The 10,917-nt window shown below is 38.4% G+C and overlaps 1 protein-coding gene across 1 annotated transcript in view; it reads left to right on the top strand.

Moving 5' to 3' along the window:
* Positions 1-10,917, top strand: part of bub1 (BUB1 mitotic checkpoint serine/threonine kinase) — a 22,363-nt gene that overhangs the window by 5,273 nt on the left and 6,173 nt on the right. The window contains exons 6-15 of the mRNA XM_016469245.1: positions 37-153; positions 234-335; positions 1,195-1,276; positions 1,363-1,432; positions 1,510-1,684; positions 1,762-1,834; positions 4,868-5,751; positions 5,860-6,009; positions 9,016-9,116; positions 9,770-9,931. Of these exons, the coding sequence (XP_016324731.1) occupies positions 37-153; positions 234-335; positions 1,195-1,276; positions 1,363-1,432; positions 1,510-1,684; positions 1,762-1,834; positions 4,868-5,751; positions 5,860-6,009; positions 9,016-9,116; positions 9,770-9,931 (1,916 nt within the window). The remainder of the gene's footprint in view (positions 1-36; positions 154-233; positions 336-1,194; positions 1,277-1,362; positions 1,433-1,509; positions 1,685-1,761; positions 1,835-4,867; positions 5,752-5,859; positions 6,010-9,015; positions 9,117-9,769; positions 9,932-10,917) is intronic.

Below are 10,917 nucleotides of genomic sequence, written 5' to 3'. Positions count from 1 at the left end.
TCTCTCTCCCTCTCTCTCTCTCTCTCTCTCTCTCAGTGTCATGTGGCGGGTTCAATCACTCTCATGTCACTCCAAACACATCTCTGGGTTACGCTCATGCCACACCGTCCCGTGCTCTCCCTTCCCCCACTGTCAACACGCGTGAGGCTTTGGGTAAGAGCGCACACACACACACACTGAGTTCATGCTGTGTTTACGTGTGGATGCTGTGCTTGATGTGTGTTGTTCTGTAGGTGTGATCATGGACATGTTTCAGGCTCCCACCCTCCTCCAGGAGTCCATGTTCAACAGCACTGTTCAGCCGGAGGACAGCTTTGAGAAGAGCTGCAGAATCAGTATGTCCCACACACACAGACACACACAAGCTCCAGCCTTGTACCTGCGCATACCTAATTAATCTAATTAGAGCTGCACAATTCATTAAAACATTGATCTCGATTCAAACACCATTCGACCTCATTCCTAAATGACAGCAGTTCTGCTGTCTATTTTAAAAGAACATAACACAGTTTCTGCCAATCTCGTGTTAATCTAGAGTATCTATAGAGTATTAGAGCATCCTTCATATCTCTGTAGTCTTTAGTTTGATCAGATTTATAGAAGATAGATTCTCTCTGAAATCAGTCGAGCTCCTGGAGGTGTGTCGTGGGCGGAGCTACAGACATTGACATCAATAAAACAGGAACGAAAACTTCCCTGACTTTTTTTTTGTTATTGTTGCCGGTGCGACTAACTTTTAGTGGTTGCACTGGTGCCACGACCATGCTGCCCAACTTTAAGCGCTGCCATTTCTTTTGCATATGAGAGACCACAAACGGCAAACAAGACCGAAGCGGAATGAAACTCTGCTGCTCCAAAGTACTTTTTCTCAGCTATAGGTTTCAGACAACACTCTTCATTATTTTCTAATGCTTAAAGATGAAAAATAAACTAAATGCTTTAATTGTAAATTGGTCATGTAGATGAGAGGCCCTAATGACCTTTGTGACCTAAGCTGTCAAATCATTTAATATTTCGAAGAATAATCGCAGAAACCATTTGAAAGGATATATATATATTGAAGCAGTGGTGAAGCACCTCTTCAAATTGATAGTGACAGCCCAGTTGTGTTATTTTTGTCTCTTCACTTGGCTTTTGAAGCAACGGCGTGCTGCTGGTTAGAATGTGCTCTGATTGTCGTCCTGTGTTGTTCAGGCAGCGCCCCCTCATGTGTTAAAGCTCCCAGCGCAACTCCATTCATGATATATCAGGACAGAGATGAGCAGGAGAACGGAGGGTGAGACACGAGGCCTTCGTTCATCCAGTAATGTGAATGGTTTCTGTAAGTGACCTCTGACCGTGTTCTCTCCATCTGTCCTTCAGTTCTGGCCAGTACCGAAGCAAACCACCACAGAGCCGAGCGCTGATGGAAGTCCCAGTGTCCAAAGCCAATGTAAGCACTGTTCGCAGCTGTAGAGTCATAGAGGCCAGTAATCAAGCAAGTCTGTTGACGTTGTGTGTCTTTATTAGGACACTCCAGTCAGCGCAGAGTCCATCACGGATGAGAGTACCCTGTGGGCAGCACGTAACGTCTCTGTAGGCCCGTGTCCCAACCACACCTGTGACTTCTCCCTGTCTGCTCATCTGGTGTCCACACCGCTCCACCCTCATGCACCGCACTCATGGGACATGGAGGAGCTGCAAGGTATTCATCCTCATTTACCTGCTGCTCTTGAGTGAGCTGTGTTGATCTGGGTGTGATTTGTGACTGTCTTCTCTCAGAGGAAAGCGCAGGGGTCAGGGGCATCAGCGGAGCAGAGGAAAACCCGTACATACGACAGCCCACCAAACTCAGGTATCAGCACAACATCATTACTCAAGCATTTCTTCTGCTTATTTCATGCATATCATCCATAGTGTATCCACCTTATTTTGCAACTAGGAAGTAAGCTATTTCCTTGTGAGTCTTATGATTCTTTAGCCTGCACTGCAAGTAGGGCTGCACTGAACAAGTACGATACCGATACTTTCTTTTTATTTTTTATTTTTTATTTTTTTTGTACTGGGCACCGATTAATCGCATCCAAAATAAAAGATTTTGTTTACATAATATATGTGACCCTGGAGCACAAAAGCAGTCTTGAGTCGCTGGGGTATATTTGTAGCAATAGCCAACAATACATTGTATGGGTCAAAATTGTTGATTTTTCTTTTATGCCAAAAATCATTAGGATATTAAGTAAAGATCATGTTCCATGAAGATATTTTGTACATTTCCTACCGTAAATATATCAAAACTTAATTTTGATTAGTAATATGCATTGCTAAGAACTTCATTTGAACAACTTTAAAGATGATTTTCTCAATATTTAGATTTTTTTTGCACCCTCAGATTCCAGATTTTCAAATAGTTGTATCTCGGCCAAATATTGTCCTATCCTAACAAACCATACATCAATGGAAAGCTTATTTATTCAGCTTTCAGATGGTGCATAAATCTCAATTTCTAAAAATTGACCCTTATGACTGGTTTTGTGCTCCAGGGTCACATTTGTGTGTGCATTGTGTATACTTATGTATATATAAATACACATATATGCATGTATATATTTAAGAAAAATATATTGTTTATATATTTATATATAAAATAAATTATATGAATATAAATATATATACATGTAAATATGTTCAAAATATATGCTGTATGTGTGTGTATTTATATGTACATAATATATATACACCGTGCACACACATATATTATGTAAACAAAAACTTTTATTTTGGATGCGATTGTTTGACAGCACTACTTTTTTTGTACCTGCTGATACTGATTAGAGATGCCTGTATTTTCATTGCATTTGTAATTTTCAAAAACCTTGGGCAGAGTAACCAAAAGAATACGAATCATATAAGTTGGCTTTATTTGTTTAGCAAAAAGATAATAAAAGCAAATAATTGTAAATAAATTAAAATATGACAACAAATAGCAGTTTGCAGTATCACGCAGCATAACAGACTGTTTTTGGACTGGTAAAATGACGCTGGAAGCCTTACAAATGCATATGTCCATTTTTAGGTTAAAATTAAGGTGGATACTGCAGAACATTGAAGTAATATGCTATGCTAAACATTTTTGCATAGAATTAGAATTTAAAAAAGTGAACGATTTTTTCCTAAAACTATGATGACTCCATCCCACTCGCTGAATTATCATAAAAATCATATAACGATGCCCCGAAATAAATTCTGGGCTGAAACCAAAAATTCAGGATGCACTTGGCCAAAAAGTGAAAGCAAAAATAAATTGTATTTATTAAACAGTTGATTAAACAAATCTATTTAATAATAAATACTCTAATAAAAACTTCAATTGTGCAAACATTTAAATTGCACATAAGGCACAAGGTTTATATTAACTTTTTAATAACAGAATTATGTTTCTACTCCAGCTTGTTGAAATATAAACATTTAAACACTGGCTGTAATAACTTGTTTTCATGACAGATTTATTCAAACATACATAAAATAATGAACAAGTAAAGTGAAAATATAATGAATATGTAATATAGTGCATATATTTATCAAAATCCCCTCTCTAGAGTTATTATTATTTATTTTTCAAACTATTGAATTTATGGTCATTGAATGTCTTTCCTGAGGTAAATGTGATGTTACGTGGCATTATTGTTCTCAAGCTGTTATACTGACGTCTTTCTGTGGTTGAAACACTGATTGAGCGTTTACATGAGAGATGTTTAATTTCTGTAAGTTGTTCTGTTTCTTTGAATGAATACATATCATATGATTCCATTACAAATGAGAAATCAATATGATTCAGCACTAGCTTCACACACAGCTGACATGTTTACCTGCATAAAACAGACACTGACAGTCAAAATGCACCGTTGGAAAAATGCTAATTAAACATCACTGTTTCTGTCATTGATCTCAGCCTTCAATCTATTTGTTAACCGTTTCAGATGTAAATGAACAATCAATCTCTGCACACCTGACGGCAATTGATAGGTGCGTAGGAGACAAAGACCAAAAAGATCAAAACTAAAGGATAAAGAAAACAAATCCCGCACACTGTCAATTTGTGCAAAAAGTATCAAAATATGTTTAATAATGTTTCGTTCGCATGACCTTCATCCGGTATCTTCAAACATGAAATTACAAGCAAAACCACATTTAAAAAGAAATCATGACCAATCTCTGCAAAGGACCATCGCTTAGTAATAACCCACACTGACTGGGTACATAATCAACATCAATCAAAAAAAAAATTATTATATGCATATACACCCAAAAACCGCATGTATTATAACATCACATTAAACAGTGCTTCATCGTTCATGCCTAAAGGAGATAAAGTCTGAAGGGTAAAAATCCAAAACCACTCAGGTCGCTGTAAGAGTAATTCAGTATCTCCTCCTCTAGGTGGCATATTAACCCTTTCAATCCCACAAAAGCATAAGGTCGAAACGTCATTGTTTTGGGCAAGAAAATGGGCTGCAACTGGATAATTCACATCTTTTCTCCTAATAGAACTCTTGTGTTCACTAACTCTTTAAGTTGACGTTATGTTTTACCAACATAGCCTAGACCACAGGGACAACGAATCAAATAAACAACATGAGTGGAGACACAAGTTATAACAGAATTGATTCTATATATTTTACCGGTTCTCGGATGACGGAAGAAGGAACTGTTTCAGATGAAAATTTTTGTTTGCTGAAATTTGTGCATCACTAGTATCATACTACTGTTTGAAGTGTGTTTAGTTTCTCAAAAACAAACCGCATGTAGTGCTGGTGTTGTCGTCTTTAGTTGCTGTATGAGCCAGTGTGTCTTGTAGCTGATGGGCTAGTGTCTGGTTTGCCTGCAGTCCAATCATGGAGCAGAGTCCAGCGGAGGAGAAGCCGTCAGAGCTGGCGGAGTGCAGCATGCATGCTCAGGGCACTATTGTTGGGGAAGGAGTGTCATTAGCTCAGCCGAGTCAAGGGCTTTCTCTGGCCCAACACAGCCAAAGCACTTGCAGCAGCAGACATCCTCTGGCTGCCCTGTCCTTCCCCGACAACACAGCCCTGAGGACACACGACGAGTCCATGAGGAGCAGCACCAGACCTAGCTGGAGCATTTATCAGAGCCCAGAGAAAGAGCCCACACTCCCAGCGACAGACACCGATGTTGATGCTCTCCTGCCGAAGAGGTCCTTTCACAGGTGCAAGTCAGGGAAAAAGCCACTGGAAGAGAACCAGGATGTCTTCCATGAGCAAGATGTCCTCACGAGTCTGAAAGCCGCCCCGGGACCGCACTGGTTCCAGATGAACAGCTCAACGCACACAGCAGAACCAGATCTCGATGTCATGAGTCCTCCTGCGGTCTCTGGAGTGTCCTGGACCATCAACCAGAGCCCTGAGGAAGCTCCCGAAACGGACTTCCTGTGGGAGACAATCCCAGAACCAGTGGGGCAGAATTCAGATGTGCTCTCAGCACACGGGGAAGTAGATGTTCTGCTTCCCAAGAAATCATTCCAGCGGCGGAAATCAGGGGTAAAAGCGCTGCAGGCGTTGCATGAATCTCTCTTAATGAGTCCAAAGCAAGCCCCTAAACCAGCTCAGGAGGAGCCCAGGAGTCCAGATCTAGGCTGGTTCTGCGCCGACAGCCCACAGCAGCCGAGTGAACCAGATTTGGATGTCATGGCCAGCCCCCCGCAGAGCTCCCGGACCCCAGATGCCCCCATGAGCCCGATGGACACATCCAGAGCAGGTATGCAGCCTGTTCAGATTTGATCTCACATGTGGCTTTATAATGCACTGCACACAAAGGCTTCGCCGTGTTTCCTGCGAGGCGCTCATCATGTGCTTGTTTCTGCAGTCTGTGTCCAGCTGCTGTCAGACCCCTGGGATGAGGAGCTGATCGTGTCTCTGCTCTCCAGCCTGCAGCCTCCTCTCTCCTCCAACCCCAACCTCACCGCCTGGAGCTGTCGCCTGCCCACCATCACGCCCAAAATGACCGTCCAGATTGGTACGTCTCGCTAATCTCACGTTTCAATGCTGTTTACTTGGATCGATCAACATGAAACTGCTTATAGAAGGGATCTGTGCATTTTAAAGTCTTTGGGGTAAGTTGCAGCATTCTCTGGGAATTAAAGGAGAAGTTTGCAGAAATTCAACCAGCTTTGTAGAGTTACAATATCAGAAGTAGGGCTGAGCGATAAAACGATAATGATTATTGTGATGTAATTTTCCTCATCACAGTGGGATATTCATATAGAATTCTATTATAATTAATGTAGACATGTTTTAAATATATTAAAGGAGTAAATTAATATAATTAGTGTTTTTGTGATTAAGTTAAAGCGTTTGTGCATTTATACTAAATGTATTTAGACTGCTGTTTTTTTTTTATAAAAAAAAAAACCTAGAAACCATATAATTATATTTTTTACCATGGTATTGAGGTGCAATATGTGTGATTTTTAACTGTGGTTATCATCTGAATGTATGCTACTATGGAAGAACAATAGTTAATGTTAGTAAAATTCAAACAGTCAGAATAATTAAGTTTCACCATATAAAAATGAGGTTGTTACAATTTTTACAGATGTTACTGTTTTTGATAATTAATAGGGATGCACGAAATTGGATTTTTCAACTAATTTTGGCCGATAGCGGATGCTGATACCGATATATTTCATTTTGTTTGGAAACAACACCAAGTCTCACTTGTGCAGAGATTATAAACAAATTGTTTTTAATTTTGGTTAGTTTAACAAAAAAACTTACTTGTTAGAAATAAATAAACAATAATGAAGTTATTTTGTAATGAGAGTACTTTCAAAGCTTTGAAAATAACTATAAATCACTGCAATTTTTTTTTTTTTTTTTTTAGACGGATACAGTGGCAACTTTAACATTTTATTTGAAGATTTAACATTTGAAGATGGTCTAAAGCAAAAGAGTTGTAAAAATTCTGAAAATCTTTTAGAGCTCCTTGTATTTAAGTTTTCAAAACCCGTTTGACCGTTTGGAAAAAAATACATATTATACATTGAATAAATCTTAAGGGTGCTCCGATATGAACATTTTGGCTGATACCGATAACCGATAATTCTTTATATATATGAAAGCCGATAACCAATATGTTGGCCAATAAATCTAAATTCAAATTTTTATATAATTTGAGAACCTGATTACCAAAAAAGTCTCACCATTAAAAGGCATTAAACACTTCAACATAAAGCAGCCTTACAAATAAATAAAATAATGCTTAAATAATGCAAACATGTCACTGGACAAAATTACTTGCGGGTAAAAATTTGTTTTTTTCACAAATCCAATGTGCCATGGATAAATTAAACGGAATAACCTCCGCACCGACAATAATTAAATTATTTTAATTAAACCATAATGTTGATGAAAATAATAAGATACAAAATAAAAGTGGTGGTTATTATTAATAATATATCAATGATTTTGAAAGGTATTTAAGTGTCTTAAATTAATACCACTGTTTCAAATAGCATTTCTGTAGCTGAAGAGCTGAATGAAAACCAGTAAACTGAAGCACTTTGTTAGCGGGTTAATTAAGCTGTATGAGAATCAGATCTTTATACAACATAAACATAATATTATAACTTATATATGCACAAAAAGATGCAAATGCACAAGCGATCTTGAACTAAGTTACGCGCTGGTCAGATGTGTAACTTTTGGACACGCACTTTCACAATTTTTTTTTACGGTAATATTCTCTTTATAATGTTATGTATATGACATTCCCAATTATAGTTATTAATGTTGTGCATTGCTGTTCAAGCTGCCTGCGCTGAAGCTGAATGAACCGGTGAGCTGAAGTGCTGCCAGCTTATATTTAACTCAAGGGAAACGCATAATATATTAGATTAATCATATTAATACAACATAAGCATATTACATATATGCACAAAAAGACGCAAATGCACAAGTGAACTCGAACTAAGTTAAACATCTCATTATAATGTTATATATATATATATATATATATATATATGACAATCCCAATCATAGTTATTAATGTTGTGCACTGCTGCATGCGCTGAACTAAAGATGATCACCCGTAAACTGAAGCGCTCTATTAACCCTCCATTAGCTTAACCAAACGCATTCTATATGAGATAAATCAGATTTATATGCATAAAATAAACACAATATTACAACGTACAATTGCACAAAAGGCTGTAAATGCACAAGCGAAGTTAACTGCTATTCATGAAGGTGTAGCTCCGTTGTGGATGCGCTCTTCCCGTAACAATGCGCTTAAACACGGGCGAACAAAGATTCCATAGCATTATTTTACAGTAGCTAATGATCTCATTATAATATGACAGACTTGCCCTGCACATGTTGCAGTTCATTGTATTTTCCTTTTCGAAGTGATTCAATATTTCAAGCAGTTAAAAACCATCATGGCGAACAGTGCGCATCTGAAGCGTCTCCGAAGGAAGTAATGCATTGTTTATCGGCTTTAAGATATCGGCCAAAATTTCTTATCGGTTCGATAACGATAACCGAAAAATGTACATTTATCGGCCGATACTGATATGGTGACCGATATATCGTGCATCCCTAATAAATCTAAATCTAATCACCATTCAGGCAAAAGTTTGCTTCATGAATGACCACACTGCTGACGTGATCTTCTTGCTAGCACACCCTGAGCACATGCGAGTTATTCGTCTTATCGGCAAGGCATATCGGCATAATTTTTCATTTCGGGCTGAATCCGATGTTTACATTTTAAGCTATTATAACGTAATTATTAAACCCTACACTGACAGTGTATTCAATAGTATGTTGTTTAATTTGAATTCCTTACAATGATGGAAAGCAAATGTGAGCATTTGAATGTGTTCTGTTTGGTCTCCAATCAGATCTGAGTGCTGCACATCCCTGCTATACAGATCTCCTCACATAATGCCTCACTTCCTGTTACTGTGCTTCACTTCCTGTTACTGAGCTCAATGTGTCTCCATGTGCCTCTCTCCCTCAGCTGGAGAGTCGCTGCGAGTGGACTTCGTTCTTGGACAGGGAGCGTTTGCCACAGTGTACCAGGCCACCAACCTCATGAGCACACAGAAACTCTTCCTAAAGGTAACGAGAGAGCACACAAATCTGATCTACAGATATTAGTGACATCACACACATCACCTGCAAAGCTTTCCCTGAGTGCTTCACTTTTCAGCAAAATCCACCTGCACTTGTAGCGACTCTGCAAATGAGAAAGTTCGAGCAATCAGTGTTGGGGAAAGTTACTTTTAAAAGTAATGCATTACAATATTGTGTTACTCCTTAAAGTAGCTAATTACGTTACTTAGTTACTTTTTATGGAAAGTAATGCGTTATGTTACTTTTGCGTTACTTTTTAAATCTGGACAGGGCTTGCTTGTTTGTTTTTAAAATAAAAAAGTTATATTTTTGGCAAATATAAAAGCCTTTTCACACCAAAAGTGAAATGAGCCGTCAGTCAATAAACTGGAGAAAAAAAAAGTAACTTGCGTTACTTATTTGAAAAAGTAATTCAGATATTCTCTTGTAAATTAAAAAGTAATGCGGTACTTTACTAGTTACTTGAAAAAAGTAATCTGATTACGTAACTCACGTTATCCCCAACACTGCGAGCATCATGTTTAAACTCATGGTGCTGCATGACGTGCTACATTGGTAGAAATAAAGCAAATAGCAGCTTTTCTTGTGCTCGAACTAGCAACTAGCTTCTGTTTGTTCTTCCTCCGCTGCCCTCATAGGTGCAGAAGCCAGCGAACCCGTGGGAGTTTTACATGGACAGCCAGCTGAACGCCCGTCTGCAGCCCAGCGTGCGGCACCTCTTTAACACCATATACTCTGCCCACCTCTTCACCAACGGCAGCGTCCTGATCGGAGAGCTGCACAACTGTGGCACGCTGCTGGTGAGGACCGCCTGTGTGCATAAAACGCTTCACAGCCCATCAGACGAGGGCCACTGTCCTCAAGCATGAAGGCCAGTCGTTCCACAGTCTTCATCTCTAGTTTGACTGGCCAGTAGGGCTGTGTGATATATATCGTCTGCGATTAATATCGTAATTGTTGTTTTAACGATGTGCGATTTGACATTGAGTATTTTGCAAAAAACATTCAAAACACCCCTACAGAGCGCACGCATACATCACGTGAAGTCTAGACTAGTGCGCGTTTAGAGTGCTTCTTTCACGGCATGATTCAGTCTGTTAAAATGCATTTAGAATGATCACAAATTCAAGACATGATGGCAGAAAATGTATATATTTATACCACTTCATATAGTTGTTAATTTCACACGAAGAGTGTTGTTTTTCTCCAAATATTACCATGATTACAAATGTGATATTGATTTTTTACAACAGTTAATCAAGAGACTTACATTTTAGACAGCATATTGCCTGCAAAAATAATTCCAAACACAGCCACAGTGCTGTTCTGCGTCTCTGAGCAACATGACGGTGTTTCGTTCCCGAATGAATCAACCGTTTAAATTATTTGGTTCAATCGCAATGACTCACTTATTAACAGACACTTGCTGCCACCTGCTGGCGGTTTTAATTTCTTTTATTATTTAAATAATTTCAAATATCAGTATTCAACGTTTTGTTTAATATATCAAAACATTATTTATGCATTTGTAATTGCAGGGTAAATGCATTCATGTCTTGTATTAAACAGTGTGTAAATGCATCTAAATGCCACTTCAGATGCAGCTTCTGTGTTGATTTCATTTGCTTGGTAACAGCCCAAATGTCTTATTATTCTAATTCCCTGATTAAATGTAAGAATTTGACTCAAAAGATAATGGACACTTTTAGAAAAAATGGCTTTATAAAGGTAAAAATGCCCATAAAATGCAAAAATCAGTTTAAACTTATTGGAAAAGATTAATTTC

The sequence above is a fragment of the Sinocyclocheilus anshuiensis genome, unplaced genomic scaffold (genome assembly GCF_001515605.1).
Source record: "Sinocyclocheilus anshuiensis isolate Anshui unplaced genomic scaffold, SAMN03320099.WGS_v1.1 scaffold1431, whole genome shotgun sequence".
Lineage (NCBI taxonomy): Eukaryota > Metazoa > Chordata > Actinopteri > Cypriniformes > Cyprinidae > Sinocyclocheilus > Sinocyclocheilus anshuiensis.
The sequence above is the reverse complement of the archived record's forward strand: the minus strand, read 5'-3'. Positions and strand labels throughout refer to the sequence as shown.